This window comes from Arachis ipaensis, chromosome B05 (assembly GCF_000816755.2).
Source record: "Arachis ipaensis cultivar K30076 chromosome B05, Araip1.1, whole genome shotgun sequence".
NCBI classification, from domain to species: domain Eukaryota; kingdom Viridiplantae; phylum Streptophyta; class Magnoliopsida; order Fabales; family Fabaceae; genus Arachis; species Arachis ipaensis.
Genome location: NC_029789.2, coordinates 126316651 through 126340354, shown reverse-complemented (window position 1 = coordinate 126340354; position 23704 = coordinate 126316651). Strand labels below are relative to the sequence as shown.

General features: G+C 35.0%; 1 protein-coding gene across 1 annotated transcript; it reads left to right on the top strand.

Moving 5' to 3' along the window:
• On the top strand, positions 18784-21951 carry LOC107644056. Its single transcript, XM_016347840.2, has 6 exons — positions 18784-19126; positions 19197-19524; positions 19958-20092; positions 20319-20404; positions 21444-21549; positions 21637-21951. Exons 1-6 carry the CDS (start codon positions 18894-18896, stop codon positions 21712-21714), a joined length of 966 nt encoding a protein of 321 aa, XP_016203326.1. The 5' UTR covers positions 18784-18893; the 3' UTR covers positions 21715-21951.

The window sequence follows — 23704 nt, the reverse complement described above, 5'->3', positions numbered from 1 at the left end:
AATCACCACTCGTCAACCCCAATTTTTAACAATTATAGTACATTAACTTCATATGTATATCAACATAATCACCTATGATCCACTTTGCACACAAGACCATTACCTTTAATTTGCCAATCCTCATTAACATATCATTCAACATTCATTTTTCCATATACTACCTCAATCAAATATACCTCAATTCATACATATTCTCATACTTAAAAGAAATCACTACTTCAATCACAACATTCACCAACATGTCACCACAATTCTTATCCATTCCCTTACCTTTACAAGCATCACTAATTCATCATTTAACAACTCAACGCCAATATCCATAATAAGCCAAGACTTCAACATTTATCATTAGGCACTAAATAATTTACATGCTCATACATTCATTCCTATCTTATAGTCAACTAGCCTAAGTTTTCGTAGAACATTATATATTAAATACGCGAAACCTAAACCATACCTTGGCCGATTTTCGCGTATTTTCCGAGACAACCCACAAGGCAAGATTGCAAGCCCTTACACCAAAAATCCAGCCACCAATACCAATTTCCAAGCCTCTAAATTCCACAAATATGCTTCAGTTCTTATGTTTATATCACCTAATACATAACATCACATATTCATAAACAAAATTCAATACCCAAAAATACTTAATCAATGATTTAATTAGGTTTTTAGGATTCTCACCTTATGAATAAAAAATTAGGACAAGACTCGGCAAGTCCACCAAGTTAATTCGATCCTAAACACCGAAATTATACAAAATCTCAACACTAAAGCCCAATAACTCAGAACTGGAAATAAAGAAATTGAGAAAAAAAACGTGGCTTTCTTATCTTACAATGTTATGGGCTTTGTAGAGCTCGACGCTGCGGTCACGTGGCCGCAAACGGATCGTCAATCGGAGCTCCGGATTAAAAGTTACGTGGATTTGAAGTTGAAGTGAGGGTTAGGTTTTTGCTTTTGTTCTTCTCCCTCCTTAGAATGTTTCCATCGTACATGATGAAGAAGAAGGGAAATAAGAAGCTGTGTTCCTTTAATGGGCTGGGTTTGGTTGGGCCTTGGGCCCATTTTAGGTCCGGTTCGGTCCGTCTGGCCCAATCTTGGGCCAAATTCTTTGAAATTGGTGTCAAAATTCTTGTTTTGAAGAGTTCTATCCTATTTTAATATTAGATTTACATTTTTAATTTTTCTTATTAAAACTTAATTTATTAACTAATTATTCACTAATTTTCTGGGGTTTACAATTCATCTCATCCATGTTTTATTTTTGAAAGAAAAAATAGAAATAAAGTGTACAATGTTGTTAGAATTCTTGGGCAACCAAGATGGTTTAACATTAAAGGATCCAAATTGATTTGGATACCTAAGGTTAACTAAAGTATTGTGCATATTTGCCTTACATCCAATAAGAAGAAGGATATGTGGTACTTGGATAGTGAATGTTCAAGGCACATGACCGGAAAGTCTACGTTCTTCATCAAACTCAACAAGTACAATGGAGGATTCATGACTTTTGGTGATGATGGAAAGGGCAAGATCGTTGTCGTAGGTAAAGTGGAAGATAATGATGCAAGTAATCAAGTTGAGAAGAACCAAACTGAAGCTCAAGTTCAAGATAAATTGAAATCCATGTAAGCAGTCCTAGATTCTGATATTGCAAACCACTTTGCAAAAGACAAACTCGTTCTAACTCCTGCTACTACAAAAAATTCTGAAAAGGATAGCCAATCAAATCAAATTCCATTTGAATCTGATCCCAAATCTCCCAAACCAAGAGAATGAAAATTCTTGAAGAACTATCCACAAGAATTCATCATCAAAGATCTGTCACTAGGTGTCACCATTAGATCTTTGAATAGAAGGAGGATGGAACAAAACAATCTTGTCTTCATTTCTGAGAGCAAAAACTAAAGCTCACGAATACCGACAAGTTCACTAGATTGTTCAGGTAATACCATGGTGAGTGGATATCATTCCCACGAGGATAAAAGGATTGAGCAAGCAAATATCGGATTGAATATCTAATTAGATCAATAAAATCTAGATTGATGAGGGCAAGATTATGTCTTTATTGGAACCTTATGTGCCTGAATGCTTAAGAGACAGTGAACTTGAATGTTGATTGAGAGAAGACAATGATGGCGAGAGTCAAGGGTTTCAAAAATGCTTAAGTTGTTAGGAAAATCAATTCTTGTTTATCTATCTTGAAGCATGCAAAGATCTTTTCACGACAAATCTTAATTAACTGATTTCCAATTCTTTGACTCCTCAATTTCTCTTCAATTAACTAACCGCCAATTCCTTGGTTAAATGATTAATTGAAGAGGTTAAGCACAAAATTGATTTAGTTTTTAAAAAGATTCAAAAGTAGTCCTTAGGTCGAATTTATATGTCATGTATACAAGCTAGTCCTATCCGATTGAATCTTATAAGAAAATACAATTTTTAAAAGTTGTTCTAATCTTAATTATATGTCACTTATTCAAAATTAGAGTAATTGAAAATCATGTGATGTTGCACACTAATTGAAACACTATTCCAAGTCGAATTCAAAAAGCCACATGAAAGAATTTTCAAGCTATAATTCAGATATTAAGTTTTCCAAAATAATAGAAGAATTCAAAACAGGATTAGCATACCTTCTGATACTACTAATCCTTTAAAGAATGAAGAACGAATAACTCAATTATGAAATAGATCAATGTAATACTTAAAAATAAAATAAATCTTAGATTAATAATCCATAGAGAACATAAAGAGATCTCCTAACCCTTTGACAGAAGAGTTAGTGACTCATAGAGAATTGAAAAGAAAGATGAAAAGAAACTATGCAGCGGAATCAAGATATTCCTCTGTGAATAATCTTCACTTATTTATATCCTAGAGGTACTTGAAATTCAAATTCACTGAACTAAATCTTATCTTTATCAGAATAAGATAACTACCATCAATAATTCAAATCCTAAAACCAAAATTGAATCAAATCAAATTCAAATCAAATCCTAACAGAATCTTCTTAAACCAGAATTATAATTATAATAGTGGATCGTGCTGAGATACTTGTTGGCGTGACACTTGGGTTTAATGGCATGTAATGTGGCCTTGGAATTGAGCTTGGGCGTTACACGCTCTTAATGGCGTTAGATGCCAGTTTGTTCTTGGGCCAGGGAATTACACGCCCTTAATGGCATGACACGCCATTCCTTTGTGGTTGCAAGGGCGTTGCACACCACCTTCAAAGTCTTCCAGGGGCATTGCACACCCATTCAATGGCGTTACATGTCATATCTTCTTGGCTTCCAGGAACTTCTTGAATTTCAAGGTCTTGCACACTCTTAGTGTGGCATTGCACGCCATTGCTTGTTGTCCTCCAGGGCATTGCATGCCAATGCTTCTAAGCTGGAGGGGCGTTACACACCACTGCTCCTGAGTTGGGGGTATTACACGTCCATAGAAGTGGTGTTACATGCCACTTTGTTTGCATTGCGTGTTTAAATTTTATATTCTAATTTATTTGCTTGAACTAGTAATATTAATTGATGATAACAAATTAGAAAAGATTTTGATTTTGTGATCTAATTTGTTTATTTTAGGATTTAATTATGATAATTTTAGAAAATGTTAAAGAAAAAAATTATAATAGTTTGCTTATTAGTCTCTGCGATTTTTTTCAAATTTCTCTGCGTTCTCTATGTTCTTTGTGTTCTCTACGATTACATTCAATGCTGTTTGATCTGAATTGAAGATTTAGATCAATTTTTTTTAAATCAAGCAATGAAATCATATTTGAACAGGTTTTATTGTCGAAAACAATGAATGATTGAAGTTTAGATCAGTTGAACAAGGGCGAATTGAATCATTCTTCTGAATTGAATCAAGTCGACGAGGTTTGATTCGTCCTAATTAATGTAGTTTATTACTATTTGATACTTGTGTAGTTGTTTTCTCTACAAGTTGAATAATTTCATTTTTCTTTGTGAAAATCAGTGTTCATGATGGAAGGTTTGAATTTGAAGAGAATATTAGTAGTTTTGAATTATTTTTTAGATGAATATATTTATGTTAATTTTAATGATAGTTTTGATGCATTTTAAAATATAATTTGGTGCAATCTATAACTATTTTTGGTGTTGTGCTTATAAGTTTTCGGTGTTTTTTCAGTTTCTGTGTGATGTTGATGAGCTATTTGTACCAAAGGTTAGGACAACTTTTAACACACTTGAAGAAGTTGAAAAATTCTACAAAGATTCTAAACTTGCAGGTTTTTCAACCAAAATGAGGAATACAAATAGGAAGGAAAATAAAATTAAGAACCAAATAATTACATGTAATAGAGAAGAAAAGTGGAAATAGAACATTGGTTGGATTAGAGAAGATTGAATTGCCTAGGAAGAGGAATTCAAGCACTTAGGGTTTGCTATAAACTAAATATTGCATGATCAAGGTTGTAACACCCTACCACACAGAGTCTTATGCTTAAGTCATAAAACTGAGGTGGCAAGCTATTATGATCTCTAAAAGTAAAAATATATATTAATAATAGTTGAAAAGAATTTATACCGAGGAGCCTTTGAAGAAAAGATAAAACAAAATGTTAAATCGAAAAGCGCAACACTCACATGAACGTTAGCATAAAACAAATAGGATAAGAGTAGAGCAATATATATATATATATATACATATACACAAGGATAATCCAAAATACTATTTCTAAAACCTGTTTCTCCAAGTCAACCTCTAAGAGGGACAAAGCATAATATATACATAGTGGAGAGATAAATGTATCCATATATACAATATACCAAAACATAAACCCAAAACTCAAGAATCCTTTGCTGACAGATGCTCCCAGAATGCCTCAGCGAGGTGCCGCTTGACCTGCATTTGAAAACTACAAAATATGTATGGGATAAGAACCGGAGGTTCTCAGTATGGTAACGGTGCCCACATAACTAACATATAAGGTCTCGGGAAAGCCGAAGGCAATCCTAGAACTTCCGACAATAGATTCAAACTTAAAACTAACATTTTAAACCATAAACAGGGTGAGGTATCTAAGGCTTCTTGGTTCCATCTCAAATCCTAATTTAACCCCTAAACTCATCATCCCTTTCTCCAATCCTCCGAAACACCGATGCACAGACAAACAAAACAGACAAGACAAGCACAAGTAGATATTCAAATATAGCAAATAAGCATAGATATTCAAGTAAGAAAACCCAAGTAATGCAAAACCAAACAAGTTACATAAATGCATATGATGCATTCCTTTCCTACTGGCCGTGAGCTCACGTATCGATTACTTTGCCAGAACCCGATACATCTGGCAGCTAAACTGAATATCGTCCTCTCAAAAATTGGTGGGCGGTACACCACCACAAACCCCACCGGGTGAGCGATACACCACCACGAACCCCACCATTGTGAGCGGTACACCACCACGAACCTCGCAAGATTTTCAATTGGAAAAACAACACATACATGTGAGCGGTAAACTACCACGAACCCCACATAACATTCTCTTTAAAAATATGTGGGCAGTACACCACCACGAATCCCACACAACATTCACTTTTAAAACCTGTGGACGGTACACCACCATAAACCCCACATACATCTCGACCCTGGGCAAGCGGTAAACCACCACGAACCTTGCCAGGTCAAGATAAAAACAATTTCATTTTCAAATTTATTATAACTCATTCATTCATAACTATATCCAAAGCAACATTATACAAAATCATCAACTACATGCATATACACTTCATCAATGTCTATAAAATTTACATTAGTTCACCAACAACAACCTTAATTAGCCAAACCTCATAAATACCAACCAATCCTAAATCATCAACAACATCCACATCTCAAAAATATCATCATTATCATTTATCAATCTCATATACCAAGTTAGACATATCATTCATAATAGCACTAATCACAACCTCAAAACCACTAACCAACATACATATTAATCAATCTCAACCATCAACAACATCAACAATTCAATTCTTATCTTACGGTCAACTAATCTAAGTTTTCACGACACATTATATTTTAGATATGAGAAACCGAGACCATACCTTGGCCGATTCCTCCCTAAGCTCGAACCACCTCAATCATCCACCATTTCTCAAGCTTCAAAGCTCCAACTCCTCACCAACTGAATTTTCAGCTCCCATGATTCAATTTCAAGCTTCCAATGACCACCAATTTAACTCCAAAATACCTAATTCAATCTACTACAATCCAAATTCACTAAAATTAACATAGAATTTTCTAATTAATTATTCATAGAGGGTTAAGTAGTTTCTTACCTTATCCACTCGAAATTAGGGTAAAACCTAATAATTATCCACCGTTAGAGTATCCTCAAACCATCAAAATCACAAAATCTCTCAATTTTCAAAACCTAAATCACGAAATGAAAAAGGAAAAAACTAGGTGAGAAAACGTGATTCTCTTACCAAATTGTTGGATAGGTTTTGTAGAGGATTCCACGACAAATGCGTGGCCGCTAACGGCTCGTCAATCGGAGCTCCAGATTGAAAGTTATGGTGAATTGAATTTGGACAAATGTTTTGGAAAATTCCCCTTCTCCCCCATGAGTGTTTCAGCGTGTTGTTCATTAAGGAAGGGGAGGATGAGCTGGACCCTTAAGTATTGGTGGGTTTGGGTTGGGCCTTGGGTCCAACATGGGCCCGATTTGTTTAGTTTGGCTTGTTTGGCTTAATCTTGGGCCAAATTCTTTAAAATTAGTGTCAAAATTCTTATTTTAATTAGTTCTACCTCACTAAATCATAAAATTCTATTTTCTAATTTATTTGATTAATAATTAATTTATTAGTTAATTATTTACTAATTTCTCGGGGTTTACAAAGGTAGTTGACTCTAAATATTAATCTGGACATTTAAACATCTCCAAAGCCTTAACTCCATTCTCATACCATTTTCTCAACCATTCACTATTTGCTTTTCTTAATTTACTATCTTTTATGTTATTTGCTATTCAAAACCCTCATTTCAACTTGTCTAACTAGAGCAATTAATTAATCATTGCTTGCTTAGTCTATTAATTCTTGTGGGATCGACACTTACTCATCTGAATTTATTACTTGGTACAACCCGGTGCAATTGCCAGTAAGTTGTGGTTAGAAAAGCCGCACTATCACTCTCACTACAGTTCACCACAACAGAATTCAAGTAATAATCCTCTGCTACCACTGGTCCTTCTAATCCCTCAGACATAAACTGCATTGATCGTCTGAAACATTCTAATAGTACATAATTCTTTGACATCCAATCCAAACCCAGAATTAAATCAAGTCCAATCATCGACAAACATATCAAGTCATGGGTAAACTGTCTATTCTTGATTCAAAATGATACTTATTGACAACCTAGCCTAGTTACCACAGCCTCAGAGGTAGGAGTATGCACTTGTAAGTCATAAGCCAAAATAGAGATTTTCAATCCTAATTCACTAGCTTTCTCAAATGATATGAATGAATGTGATGCCCCAGTATCAAACAAAGCAGTCAAAATTTTGTTACCGATTTTACATTTACCTCTAATCAGTATGTCAGACATAGTAGCACCATCCGCTGTCATAGTGAAAACTCGACCTCGCTGCTGAACTCTCCCAGCCTCTTGGTTCTTCTTCTCCGGACAAGTCCACGACATATGCCCGGCTCCACCACAGTAATAGAACAAACCCAAATCAGCTATGCACGAAGTGTTCAAATGGTAACCCCCATATCTCCTGCAAGTCAAGTTGTTAGGAGGAATGATGGGGCGGTAATCGTCGGTCTAGAATTTATCAATAGAGATCACGTCAAAGTATAGTCCTAAATCGACAATTAACTCTCAATCAAAGTTTAGATTGGTTATCACAAGTTTAACCCACTAAAAATAACCGAGAGTATTACTCCTGGGCCATCCTCAAGAGAATGGGCAAGCGTGTGAATTAAAGTTGGTTAGAATTCCGGGGTTGAAAGTCATAAGCACAAAATTAAACTAATAAACTTAGCATGCAAGAAACTTAACTAACAAGAAACTAAATCTAAACAAGCAAGCAATATCTAAGTGAGTAGCAATTTAACAAGACGAGATATGAATCTAATTCTGTTATAGAACTAATTAAACTACTAAAAGCAACTAAAGCAAGAATTAAACAATTGAAGTTTTTGGTGTTTTCAAATATGAATGCAAAAGAACCCTTGGCTAGGTATGAGAATTGAGGTCACTATCCTAGTCTAACAACCATATATTGACAATCGAGAGAGGCCAAACCTATTAAGTTTACCTCTAGGCTTGAAGTAAGTCAAATAAGCTTAATCAACATCAACCATAAGTTCCAACCTAGCTACTAATTAACTTAGTAGTAGGATAGTGTTAACGGATATCAATTTGATCAACAGGGGCCCCAAAATCATCAATTCAATTAGACCTAATGACTCAAGGTCACTCAATCTCCTTTACCTAGGCCAAGAGTAAAGAAAACTACTCCATAACTAATAAAAATATTTTGTCAAATACTTGGTGGGCACTAGTTAGAGACATAGGAAAATTACAAAATCAACTAGAAATTAATGCTACCAACAAACAATATTCAATAATATCAACTAAACTACAATCATAAAATATAGAAAACATCAATGCATTAAATTGAATTCAAAATTGACAAGGTTCACAAAAATGAGAAATAAAAGAAACTAAGGAGAAGAGAGAAACATAACATTAGCAAAAGAACTAAGGAGAATTAGAACTAAAGAAATTAAAATTAAGATAATAGAAGTAGAATTAACAAGATCAATTCAGAGATTCAAACAAAAGATGATCAAAATAAACTAAACCCTAGAGAGAAGTGAGAGTTTCTCTCTCTAGAAAAATATAAACATGAAATTATGTCAAAAACTCTCTCAAATCCTATTGTGAATGTTGTTTCTTGTTGATCCCCTATCCTTTTCTCTTCAGTTGACACCAAATTGAGTTTGAAAAGGGGTCCAAAACCCCCTGAAATCGCGAGTCACGTGCTCTCATTAATGAGGCACGTTTTTATCAACTCGCGTACATGGGCAGTATGCTCGCGTACGCGAGGACGCTCGAACAATGTCGCATACGCAGCCAGAGTGCTTGCGTACGCGAAGGTGCATGACTCGGTCACGTACGCAGCTATAATGCTTGCGTATGCGAAATAGCATAAGTCCAAAGCTCCACTTTTCTTCATGATTCCTCATTCTAGCATGCTTCCTTTTCACTTTCCATGTCATTTTTTATCTGTATAACCTGAAATACTTGAACGCACACATCACGGCACCAATGGAATGAAATAGTGAAATAAAATCAACCTATTTAAGCATAAAAAAGCATACTTTTATCATTCAAGCTCAATTACAAAGGAATCACAAAAACATGACAATTTCAAGGAATAAGTGTGTGAATAGTTGATAAAACCACCCTAAATTAGCATAAGATAAACCATAAAATGGAGGTTTATCAAGAAACCTGAGCTTGCTTTCTCTTTCCTCTCCTTGGTTGTTGTTGTTGTCGAACCTCCAAAAGTTCTTCTGATTCGGGTGAGATTATGGAACGTAGTCACCTTTCTTGAAATTCCAGCTTCTCAGCGCAAAATTTCTTCCTTGATCCCTCCTAAAGAAAGCTCGGTGATCACCTTTGCCCATCGTGGCCTTCCTCGCACAATCCTCAACAACCCTACTCTTATTCACCAACTCAGAGAAGGTTCTTACCTCCATTGGCTCACGGCACTTAGAATATCGTTCCGTAGTCCACCTTCATACTTTATACATTCCATTCTTCGTAGTCTTCTGGAGCACCCCTATAAACTTTGGAGAACTGACAAAGTTCTTCAAACTTGCTAGTATATTATGCTACAGTCATAGAACCTTACTTCAACTGCAGTAACTCAAGCTCTTTCGCCACTCTAACTGAGTTGGAAAAATGCTTCTTATAGAATTCAGATTGGAAAGTATCCCAAGATATTACAGCATTGCCCTGCTGCAACAGGTGGTGAACTCCCTGCCACCAATACTGTGCTTCTCCCATCAGCTGATGAGTGGCGAATTTGACATGCTGATCCTCAAGCATGTGTTGAGCCTGTAAAGCCCTTTCCATTGCTTGAAACCAATTGTCCACTTCAGTATGATTCTTGGTTCCTCAGAAAACAGGTGGATTCACCTTCAAGAAAGTTGCTAAGGTCATTGGTACATTACCACCGTTACCGCCATTCCCATTATTAGCTTATTGGCCCAATACCTCAGTCGTAGCCTGTATAACAGCAGCCATGTTCTCTAATGCTATCATGAAGTTCAGCGGGTAATTGTTATTGGTCGTTTCGGGTCGCTCATTATCTTTCCGACCTCTTCCTCGACCACGTCTGCATCTACGAGTCGTCATTTGGTTCCTGTTCACACCAAACAATTGATATCAAGGTGATCAGACTCTATCTTAAGTCTAGTGCTTCAAAGTCCCAATTGCATACTCATGAACAAGTATGTTATATTTATCAGTTAGATAATCCTAAATAGCATATACACACACCCAGTGTATGCTCAGAAGCATAGTCAGTCCATCCCTCAGGCTTTATAGGAACGAACTGCTCTGATACCATAATGTAACACCTTATCATGCAGAGCTTTACGCTTAAGTTCATAAATCAGAGGTGGTGGAGTATTACGACCTCTAAAAGTAAAAATACGTACATAGGCATATATTAAAAGAAATTTAACTAGGAGCCTTGAAGAAAGAGTTAAGCAAAACAGAACTCGAAAGTCGCATCACACTCGAAACGGTTAATCGTAGAAGGGATAGATAACAACACATGAAAAGGATAAAATACAACGAGTATAGAGTTCCAAAGATACATATAACAAGCCCTAGATTCGACCTACGAAGTAAAAGCCGACCAGAGTATACCAAAATACAAAATATAAATCTGGTTTCTCCAAGTCAACCTCTAAGAGGGAATAAATATAAGTTCTACATAAAATGAAGAATACTACATATATATATACATATACAAAATGCAAAATACAAAATATAAAGTCCCAAGTAGATCTTCGCTTCAGCAGAGCCTCTAGCATGCTCAGCGAGGTGCTTCATGTCCTGCATCTGAGAAACAATAGAATATGTACGGAATGAGAATTAGGGGTTTCCAGTATGGTAAAAGTGCCCATATAGATAATAGATAATGTCCCGAAAAGCCAGAGGTATTCCAAAAACTCCAATAACCCATATCAAATCTTACAGTTTTCACTAAACCAGAATTATGGTGACTATGTTTAAGGATTTTAATCTAACTCTTCATTTTCTGTCCTCTTCAAACCTCCTATTCACCAAGTAGAACAATCCTCAGCGCCTCATTCACCTGCCAGAGGGATCTCTCAGAAACAAACCCAGGCAAAACAGACAAGAAAAACATAGGTATAGATAGCAGATACAACAATAGATCAGGTAGCAGTTAATTACAGTTAAGTAAATAGACAAGCAAAAACAAATTCATACTCAAACAAAAATACAAGTGTATATGATGTATGTCTGTCCTATGGCCGATAAGTCTCATCTGTTGGTTATCCAGCCAAACCCGACATGTCTGGTAGCGAACCCTGGATAGTCCCTGTGCGCGCATCCCAAGAGTCTATGCATATATATATCATCAATCATTTATCATCTCATTGGGAGAATTCGAGGAGTTAAAGTACCCGGTCACATCTTGCGACGGAGGATCAACAGAGTATCGAGTCTCAACCTGGAGTGAGTGGTGGCAAGCCACTGCATCTACTGAAGGAAACTCGTGTCTCAAATAATATAATGTAATGCCAGATGGATCTTTCATATCATCCATATCATTCATCAATATCATTATAACAATTCATCAATATCATCATCATCCTTATTCATATCTCATATCACTTTACCCATGCTTCATTAATTTAATATTGAACTTCACCAATCTCCTTCAATGTCAACCTAACTCCCTTACTTTCTTTCCTAAGCCTGACACTAGCTATCGGACCTTAGATAGGGGTTACAAAGGTTTAGAAAGCTAGAGGAATGGTTGAAAACTCAAAACAGGGGTCATGAGTATATGAGCCACTTGTCGCGTACATAAGAATTTGTAAAAAGACAGTTTTGCATATGCATCCACTGTCTGCATACGCAAGAATAGTGGGCAGAGAAAGAGTCTCGCGTACGCATGATACATACCACATACGCATCAGTGTAAAAATGACATTGTCGCATACACAACCTTCTTCTGCATACGCGAGTGTGTTGCCATAGCCCAATACTCGCGTGTGCGTGACACTGTCCCGTACGCAACCATATCAATTTTGCCAAAAAGCTGTTAAGTTTAGAAAATTAGTTTTTTATACTAAACTTTCAACGTGCATAACTTTTTTGTAAAAAATCATTTTCAATTTGTTCTTCAAACGTTATAAAGATCCAATTTTGATTCAAAACAAGTTTCACAAGATTTAGGGGTTCGGAAGCCAAGTTATGGCCTGCTGAAGTTGGTCAAAAATCAGTTTTTACCAAAAGTTACGAATCCTCTAGTTTTTCAAAATTCTCATTACAAACCAAACCATTCACAACCAAAACCAATCCCAAACATTCACATACATCCCCAAATATTAGTCTCCTACTTATCAATCCTCATCACATACACACACACACACACACACACACACACACATTAATTCCATCAAATCCAACTATTCAAAATATTCAAGCCTATCTTATGGAAACTAGCCTAAATTTTTACGCACCATTATATATTATCTATAAGAAACCAAAATCATACCTTGGTTGGTTCTTCCCTAAGCCACAAAACACCAGAAAACCTCTCGTCCACAAGTTTTCAAAGTCTCTAAATCAACTTAACAAGCTTCAACCACTAGAATTTTGTCCCAGTTCACCAATTTAACTCCAAATCAACATGAAATTCAATCTAATTTCACATAATTTCAATATAATCAACACAAGGGTTCACTAGTTCACTAATTAACAAAGGTTTAGTGATTCTTCACCTTACCCACTGAGCACTTGGATGAAACCTAGCTATATCTCGCACTAGAGTACCCCTAAACCATTAAAATTATACAATTCTCAATACCCATGTACCAAAAATCATGAAATTGAAGGGAGTGAAGAACTGGGTGAGAAATTCAAATTTCTTACCACTTTGTTCAGATGGGTTTGAAGATCTCGGCAAGACGGTTACGTGACCATAAACGGTGCGACGATCGGAATTCCAGATTGAGAGATATGTATGATTGAAGATTGGATTTGGAATGGGAGTTAGGTTTTGCTCCTCTTCCCCGTTCTTAGTGTGAACTTGTATAATGTAGGGGAAGAGTGGCTGAACCTTGTATATATATGTTGGGCCTTGGGCCCAATATGAGTCTGGTTCAACCAGTTCGGTCTGTTGACCTAATTTCAGGCCAAAATATTTAAAATTAGTGTTTTAATACGCATTTTAAATATTCTTACTTCTTCAAATTATAAAATTTAATTTTCTAATTTATTAGGCTCATAATTAATTTATTAGTTAATTATTTATTAATTTTCAGGGTTTTCACGTACCATGTGTCCAGGGAGCTATTATATAAATCAAAGGAATTGGCTAGTTCTCTCAGCAGTTTATGGGTCACATTCAATCCCGGGATATGTTTCATCACACCAAATCCCAATTATTCGATGATAGCTTTCTTTTCATCGGTCATCTTGCTAAATATTTCAGATATGGATCTTGTTGAGCACATTAAATCATGAGTTTTCTATAAATAAATAAAAATTATGTTAGATAACTATATTTATACAACAAAAATGAAGTTGTTTTAACATATATATACTTACTTTATATACTGTTGTCTTCTTTTTTGCAGTGCTCTTCTCAACAACTTTTTTTATTATCGTTTTTTCTGTAAGGAATAAAGAATTAGGTTAAACACAATATTTAACTCATCAAAATCAGTTAACTATGTACAATATAAAACCAGAAGCACTACAACAATATTCTATAGCCTAATTACACTAAATACAGGACAAAAGCACCGACCAATTGTACCTCAATTCAGTTAAAAAGCACCGAAAGTACATAGTGATTACTTGCCACAAACTTAGTTCAAAAGATGCAAATCACTCAAACATGCACAAAATGACAATAGAATCACTGTAGAAATAATCTATGGCCTAATTACACCAAATGCAGGACGAAAAAACCAATTGCACTGATGACATGTCATCTTAAGCAATTTTTAAGGTTCTTTTTCATTCATTTTCTAAGGTTTTAATCGAATTTCTTATGTTTTCTAATAGAATTTCATAAATAATAAAATATTTAGAGCTGAGATAGTGTTTCTGTATTTTTAGGAGTCTTTGGCTCAAAAACAAGCAAGAATCATATATTTTTCACAAAGAAAACACAAGTACATAAAAAGCGTGGCCTAAGAAATAAAACTAAGCCCTAAGAAAGAGAAGAAATGGAGCCAAAGCACGCAAGGACACACACCCGGCAGACATCCCTCACGCCCAGCGGACCGCTCCTACACCCGGCGGATGTGACACATGCCCAACGGACCTTCCCAAGGCCTCCTGCACGCCTGACGGCCACTTCTACATTCCCAGCGGACCCTCCTTTCTTCCTCCTTCCGCCAAGCGTCCTCCGAGCCCTCCATACACACGCCCGACGTATGCGTGACCCTGGAAGGTGATTTTTGGACTTTTTGCTCAATTTTCTCTTGATGCATAAGCATCTTTAGTTGTTTTATTTATTATTTTCTTGAATAAAGTTAGTGATTTTCTTGTTATAATTAAGATTTTTTGTGCTTTAATCAATATTTTTTGGAGTTGCTTTGAGTTCTTTTGTTATAGGAGATTTTGAAAGAAATCTAGCAAGAACAAGTATCGGAAGAAGCAAGCAACCATAGCACTAAAGAGCAAGGCATGGAGGGAGCAAGTAGAGGAGCTCTTGAACCAAGCAAAGCATCATGCGTACAACGCATAGCATCATGAGTTCAATGCATGCAAAATTATTGAAGCCCCTGGAGTGCCAAGAAAGCCAAACGTATAATGCATGGACCATGCGTATATACGCACAAGCCAAGAAGCATCTCCAGAAGCCAAAGCCAAACCATGCGTACTACTTGAGAACCATGCATATAACGCATGGCACCATGCATTCTACTTGTCTCCTCGTATGTACAACGCATAAGCAAATTGCACTTCTAGTAGCAAGCCTCTAACCTTGCATTATATGATGTGTGAGCATATTTTCTATCTTTTTCTAGTGAATTTGCATTCAATTTATTGAGTTTAATCAAGAATTAATTATCTTTTAGCCACTATGGATGCTGCTTTGAGTCGTGTGCAATTCTATTTATTTTAGGTGGCATTCAGCTGGATTTGATGGAGTTTTCGCAGAAAAAAGAAGAACGCGTCACTCGAGCTACAGAGGTCCAATTGATGTGATTCCAGTGGCATTGGAAAGCTAACTTCCAAAGCTTTCTAACGATGTATAATAGTCCATACTTCTTCTTCACCAAGTCAGCAAGGGTGGCACCTAACTTGAGAATTCTCAAGTTAGGCGCCAAGATCAACTAAAGCCATCAATCTAAAGCAGCCAAGGTGGCGCCTAACTTGAGATTCCTCATTCCTCAAGTTAGGCAACAGGATGAAAGAAAAGCGTCCAAGGAGTTCTGCCTAGGCTGCGCCTACTCAAGTTAGGCGCAATGCATAACAACAATACGCAACATAGGTGTGACTCACTCAAGTTAGCCGCATGATTCCCTCAAGTAAGGCACCAATGTCAAGCCTTCCATGCCATTCTTTGCTGCCCACATTCCAACTAAGGCGCAACAAATGTCCAAGTAAGGCGCAGCTCACTCTCAAGTTGGGCGTGGGTTATTAATGATTCAAGTGGTCCCCAGCTCTCCTCAAACCTAGCACGCAATCTCCTATTTATTCTGATTAAGCTTAATTTTTATTTGAAAATAGGAAAAGATATTATTTAGTTTTAGAAATTATAATTTACATTAATTAGGATTAGATATAAAAGGAAAAAAGAATCAGCTCTTCGGGCTCTTCTCTTCTCTTTGACCTGATTCCGAAATTTACAGTTTTAGAGAATCCTAGTTTTCTCTCTGAACCATGAGCAACTAAACCTCCACTGTTAAGGTTAGGAGCTCTGTCTATTGTATGGATTGATACTATTATTTTTCTATTTTAGTTCATGTACTAATTTCAATTTTAAGAATTATTTTCGTTCTTCATCTTATGAATTTGGGTGGAACGAAAGTATGACCCTTGTTCTAATTGAGTTCTTGTATAACTTGGAAAAGCTCTTTACTTGAATAATAGCTTGAAAATAGTTTCTCCTAAATTTCTAATTATTTGGACTTAACGGGATACGTGACATATAATCCTCTTATATTTGGGTAATTAGGATTTCTGTGGCATATAAACTAGAATTGAACTTCACCCTTTGATTGGAATCAAGTGACCAAGGAATTGGCGGTTGATAAATTTTAGAGGAGACTAAAAAGGTCTAAGAAATTAGGGTTTAGTCACATATAGTTTGCCATGAATTAAATCTTGCATGATTAAAATAGTTAGTAAGAAAAGTCAATCCGAAAAATAGATAACTCTGAAGTCTTAACTGTTTCTCCATATATTATTTCACCTCAATTTACTGCTTGTTTTCTAATATTTTGAATTTACTGTTAATGTGTTTGAACTCTCAATACATGATTTTCTGTTTGTCTAACAAACAAATCACTTGACCATTCTTGCTTGATCCATCAATTCTCGTGGGATCGACCCTCATTCACCTGAGGTACTACTTGGTACGACCTGGTGCACTTGCCGGTTAGTTTGTGTACTTTAAATTCCGCACCATTAGACTTGAGATACCATGCATTATACTCGAGACACCATGCATATAACGCATGGGCTTGGAACACCTCCAGTGGCCACTTCTCAAGTCATCGTTCTACTTGCTTCCCTTGCGTATAACGCATGGCTTAGGCTATCATCCAAGGACTTCACAATCCTTCATTAATCTTTCCAACTTCAAGTATTTTGTTGGCCCAAGATTGAAATTGCAAGCCCATGATTTCAACAAAGCAAGACACCAAGTTCTGAAGTTCAATTGAAGATCACTAGCTAATTAAGAGTTATTAAGAAAAGTTTTTATTTAAATTAGATTTGGTTCTATTTTGATTTAGTTTGAATTTGAATTCTAGTTTATTGTTTAGGTTTTAAATAAGTCCTTTTCCACGGACAAAGGGGGAACCATTTTTTATACCATACTTTACAATTTCTTGTTTTGACCATGAGCAACTAATCTCTTTTGTTTAAATTAGGAGCTCTGTTCATCTTTTTATGAATTATTAATCTAAGTGTTTTACTTTATTTGAGATTTATGCTTTGATCTATTTCATGATTAAGTATCTTGAATAACGTTTCGTCTTCTCTTTCTATGTTTCTTGGTGAAGATTTGGAACATAACTTCGAATTTTCCTTCAGTTTTGGAAAAGATTTTGAGAGATTTTGAGTGTCATTTGAAATTTTTTTGTTTCCGTTTTGATCGAGAGAGACGAAGCGTTTTTTATATTAATGTTCGCGCTAGTGAACAGTTGCACAAGCGCATGTTTACAGATTTTGTATTCTAAAATTGGTTTTTGTTGAATTTGGACCAACTTTATTAGACTTGAATGCCAAAAAAATTTGTATATATACCACAAGGGAATAGTCTAATATTTATTTTCAATAGACTAAAGTACATTTAAAAAAATGACTTCAATTACTTTCCAAAAAGAAAAAGTAAAATTATTTTACGAAAAAATGTAATTTTAAAAACAAAACTAATATGTTTTAACATCTCTAGACAAATCTTTTACAAAATTTGACTTTTCCTACTCTTATTAAATTAAATTAAATTATAATTTCCTTTTTTCAAATACTATAATTTAACTTAATTATAGTTATAATGCTTAGTTTTTGTATATCTCTGTTAACTTGGTTATTTAGATTCAAGTTTATTTTTGTTAAAATGACTAAATTTTGAATATTAACAAAAAGTTAGTATAATCTTAGAGATAATACTCAATTTTAGTTCTTTAATTTGCATACGAGTCTTAATTTAGTCTCTGAAATTTTAATGGCCTTTATTTAGTATTTAAATTTTGTGAATATGACTCATGTTATTCCCTGACATAATTTATGACGCACAAATGTTAACAGAATATTGATGTAGATAGCCAGATATCACGTTGAACTCTGTAAAACGACGTTGTTTTGTTTTGACACTCAAATAGTAAAAAAAATTAAAACTTTTCTTCCTAAAACAAGTGATCCAGAATCCTTTTTAAGTTATTTGAACGCCAAAACTAAAATCGCCTCGTTTTACAAATTTCAGTATGGCATTTGATTGTTGATGCCATCTTTTCATTAACATTTTTATATCGGAAATTGTTTTTTAAAACGTTTACAAAATCTGGAGACTAAAATAAAATAATTAAAATTTTAAGAACTAAATTAAAATTTTCATGGAGTTTGAGCACCAAATTGAGTATTAATTCTAAAAAAAATAAATGGTAAAAATAATTCGAGTAAGCCAGATAGTTTTAATTAAATCAATTATATTCTTCTATTGATTTAATTCGTGTGTTTTGGTAGCCCAAAGGCCCAAATCACCTATAATCTTCTTTTGTAAAAAATGAATAAAAGCAATCTAATTTTAATTTTAAAGCGAAGCAGAGTTTGACTAGGATTATGAATCAAAAGTGTTTTTAGATTTTAAATGTTGATGTTGATTGTAGATATTTAATAACTAATTAATAGATTCTGGAACTGCAACCGCAAGAAGCTCAAGAATGGCAGCAGCAGCAATACTTTACCACTACCCATGTCCGGACGGTGCTTTTGCTGCTCTGGCGGCACACCTCTATTTCAAGGCAACTTGTCTCCCTTCACTCTTCTTCCCCAACACCGTCTACCGCCCTCTCACCCCCCACGATCTTCCTCTCACTCAAATCTCCCATCTCTACCTTCTCGATTTCGTTGGCCCTCCTCACTTTCTTCAAGATATCTCCGCCAAAGTTCAAAGGTACTAACTCCTCTCTTCAATAGTATGCTTGTGATTTTAATTTGACGTGAGTGTATCGAATTGTATGTAGAGTGATCGTTTTGGACCATCACAAAACTGCACTTGAGAGGCTAGGGAGTGAGAATTTGGGGGCTGAGAATGCTGATAAAGTGATTGATATGGAGAGGAGTGGGGCTACTATCGCCTTGGATTACTTCAAAGAGAAGCTTATGAATCATGATGCTGTTAAGCACCAGTCTGTGCTCGATGAATTTGAGCGTGTTCGCCAACTCTTTCGCTACATTGAAGATGGGGACCTTTGGAGGTGGAAACTGCATAACAGCAAAGCTTTTAGCAGTGGATTGAAGGATTTGAACATTGAGTTTGATGTTAGAAAAAACCCTTCCATGTTTGATCAAGTAATGATTACATTTTCTTTCCTAACTTCAGCAAGTTTCTTTTTGCAGTCTGTGTTGTCTCAGTTATTATGCATGTTGGGTTTTGTTTTGTTTGATAAGTTTCTATTTGCATGAAGATGTTATCCTTTCTTTTAACTTAAAATTTGTGTGCAAGTTCAGTGAAGACGTGGATAATTCAAACTTGTTTTTCAGAAGTTTGGAATTCAATTAAACTCTGATATAAATTCAGTTCCTTAAAATTGGCTATATGCTAATGTTATCAAAGCACGTCTGTTTTGCTACATTGAATTGATGGGATTTGGGGTTAAAACTGAAGCACAAAAAATATCTTTATTGAACAATTAATATATGATATAAATGAGACTACTGGATGTTTGAAAGAAGTGACAAAATTTTATTTTTATTTTATTTTATTTTTTCTGAATAATGGCAGTTGCTTTCCTTGGACTTGGATTGTGTTATTAGTCAAGGCATGAAGAGCTTATCACACAAACAAAAACTAATGGATGATTGTATTTCCAAGTCATATGAGATTGCCCTCGGTAATGGTGCATTTGGTTGTTGCCTGGTATGTTTCCTTTTCAGCACTTACATTTGCGAATTACTTCATGTTGCTCCCAAGTCTATTAATTTGTACTGTGAAGTTGGGTGCTGGTATCTTTCTTTTTCCCTGGTATCTGGATATAAGCTTTGTAGATTTGCTTATAGGTTTTCTTTTGCTTCTTCAAAAGGAGATGGCAAAAGGTTATGAAAATCTTGTTGCTAACAACACCTTTATCTTTATGTAATTGGAGGCTGTTGATGCAGATACAACACTTTCAGAGTTAAGGAGTGAATTGGGACATCAACTAGCTATTAAAAGCCAAAAAATGAAGTTGAGGTTCGTTCATTTCATTTTTGGTTGTTCCTATCCTAAGTATATTATAGTTGCAGCAAATAGTGTAGAGGTTTTATGGCTTGTCTGTATTTTATTGTTACATGACACACTTGGAAGTTGAGAAATAGAGTTATTTTTTGACAAACATAAACCTGATTGGAATATGAAAATTATAAACTTGAAATTGGCTTTGAGATACTAGGTTAAATGACTATCTATTCTCTCCCCAACAAAATTAATGGAATGTAAAAGTGGCTCAGATTTCATGCTAGATGAGTTGGTTTGAGAAATCAATGAGTTGATGAACCATAACTGGTTCTGTGAAATGCCTTGCCGCACCTTGTCCTCTTGATGGCCATGCCGAAGGGAGTGGGATGTGTGGAGGTGACAGAAAGAAGTTAGGGAAGGCAAAGTTTATGGTTCTGTAGAAATCTGAGAAGTATTAATAGGAACTCAATTGCAAAGAGAGGATAGGGTGCAAGACATGTGAAGGCACGATTGAGGCAAAAGAGGATATCTGTAATTGAAGGTGGTAATTTTGCATGTGGCATAAGGTATAACTGATAAAGTAGATAGAATGAGTTTTTTGTGGGCATGAAGAGGTTTTGGTGTAAGTGGTTAATCCACGAACTCGCATGTTTTTCCCCCAGAGACATAAAAAAACTATTATAGAGGTTGTAAGATAGGAAGATTCACTCTGTTTGTACTCTTAACTCTCACATGTGTTTATACTTCAAACCCTTTTCCTTTCAACAAATACACCCTTAAGAAGCATAGTGACTTGAGGATAATGTCATGGTTTGTTCTTTGAGTTCAACATTCTAACCACAAACACAAAGAATAGAAGTAGTATGATTCTGTTATTCAGCCTACATTCTTGATGGTTAGGAAATTATAGAACTGATTGCAGGATCTGAAACGTGTTTCGCAAGTTTATATAATTCCATATTCTCGTTATCTTGTGTCGACCCAAAATAAATGTCATTACTTTACTGTTTTCGATAATTCATATCTCATGTTTGTGATCCACTTCTAATTTTAGGGGTATCGGAGCTATTGTATATAAAGTACCAGAGCTTGAAAATGATCACAAGTTTAAAATAAGCCTGAGAAGTGTGGAAAATGAAGATACAACGCCAATCTCACAGGTTAATTATTCTTTTACCAGGTTTGTTCATGTTACTTGCTGTAGGACTCAAACTTGTAGCTAATGTGCTTTTGGTCTCTCTGTTTAGGAATTTGGAGGTGGCGGACATCGAAACGCAAGCTCTTTCATGTTAAGCTGTGAAGAATTTGAGCAATGGAAGGTGTGAGATATGAAACACATGTTTGCAACTGTGTAAGGTGACTCTCTCAAAGTCTCAATGATTGTATTATGCATTTTTCTTGTTCTTTTTAATTAAATTGTAATTCATGAATTTTCTTTTAACTATTTAATCGGTATCAATGTAATTGCTCAGTGTAGATGTAACTTAAATCGTGCTTGACTAGCCCGCTAATAGTTGTTTTCTATAGACTATTCATTCTTCTTCGTTTACTAAGTTGACTTACTTTCTACTCTCTGATAAAAGTAGGACTTGAATGATTGAATACCATAACTCCATACCCTCTATTCAATAGTAGGAAAACAATAAGTAGGTTCGATATACACAAGGGAAAACAAAAAAGAACACGTCTCTTATTCCGGTCATGCCATGAAACTACGAAAGGTTCTAAACTTGTCCGATAGACCTGTGATTCTTATGGTAGGAATGACACGAGCTACTTAACTTTGAAGCTATAGTTGTTACTGTTAGGGAATAGGGAGCAGTCAAGAGTGGAAATGAGGTAAATAATTTACGTGAAGAATCATAGATTTAATATACCAATAAAACAAGTTCAGGAAGAAAGGAAGCAAAATATCTTGCGCTAACACTCTGAAATGATATTTAATATATTCAATGGTAATTACAATATGGTGTATTACACTTAGTTTATAATACGATTTGCAATACCTAGTAAGTTTTAGAGAATATAATCAAATCTTAGTTTATATCGCTTATATCACTTAAAATTTTACCAAATTCTATAATATTACACTTACTACGTTACAAGTAGAATCTCACTTACAAGTTATACCGAAACTTTGGATTGCTTTGTTGCTTTGCTTGGTGCATTGAGGGTTTCACTTTAGCTCCTATTTATAGCCAAATGATGCGTACTAAAGAAACAATTCTAGCGACAGAACGTAGACATTTTTGTTTTTCATGGTGGATCATAGCACGTGAGATTCGAATCTCTGATATTTGCTTAAGCGAACTAGTGAGTTAACTACTAGACCAATCTAAATTATTTATAAAACTTAGATATTTGAGGATTAAAATATTAGAAACATTATCTCTATATTGCTTCATATATATTATCTTCAACTTTCACCGGGAATGATTGAAGAATATATTATTAATACAAGTCATATTTTAAACAATTTTTCGCCTTGACTAGTATTTATAATAATCTTCAACCACTGCAAGAATCAATGCTACAATGGTCTCTTCAGGATATATCTAAATATAATTATCTAATACAATTAGTCTTGCTCACTAAGGTCTTCTACCTTAGGCCTATACCATCTAAATGGTAGAGAGTAGTGTTGATAAATTGTTGTGAAATATATAGCTAAGATTAATAAAATAGAGTAGAAGTAAAGAGAATGAGAGAAATTATTGGTATTTATATGGAGCACCCAACAGGCCTATTTATATCATACAAAAAACAAATTGAAATATGAATCAACTCAAAAAATACATATGTAAATTAATTTATAACTGATTCTATCTAGGTCAAGATAAGAATATTCATATCACATATAACATTTCTTTCAGCTTACGAGGAAAAACATAAATATATGTCTTTATTAAAAAATATTAGGATGTTATTAACCGTGCTGAAAGGGCTAAATAATGAAACCACTAACCAACATATATCTTTAACAAACTTCTCAAATCTCTTCTAATGGCGACCATGTCAAGCATAGTGCTTATTAACGAACTCCAATACACACAATAATGTTTTGAATGCCTTTAAAAATATTCTCGTAAGAGAAGATGCACATTAAAAATTGGTAGCGCCATATTTTTTAATCGAACTATAGTATTATATTCAATTGCCTTTCAAGTGTTATAATCCCTTCCATAGGGAGGAAAAAAAAAATAACATAATGAAACTTACACTTTGTGTGGTAGTTTTTTTCTTTATTCCACAGGTGACACCCACGTAACCTCGAGATGAGGTTAGTACAAAAATCCAAAATAATATGACCCCTAA

Bases quoted from the DNA above. Each gene is read 5' to 3' on its own strand.
- LOC107644056 (XM_016347840.2), top strand. From the start codon at position 18,894: ATGGCAGCAGCAGCAATACTTTACCACTACCCATGTCCGGACGGTGCT. The intron at 19,127-19,196 runs GTACTAACTCCT...AATTGTATGTAG, and splicing joins ATCTCCGCCAAAGTTCAAAG to AGTGATCGTTTTGGACCATC. The intron at 20,405-21,443 runs GTTCGTTCATTT...TTCTAATTTTAG, and splicing joins AGCCAAAAAATGAAGTTGAG to GGGTATCGGAGCTATTGTAT.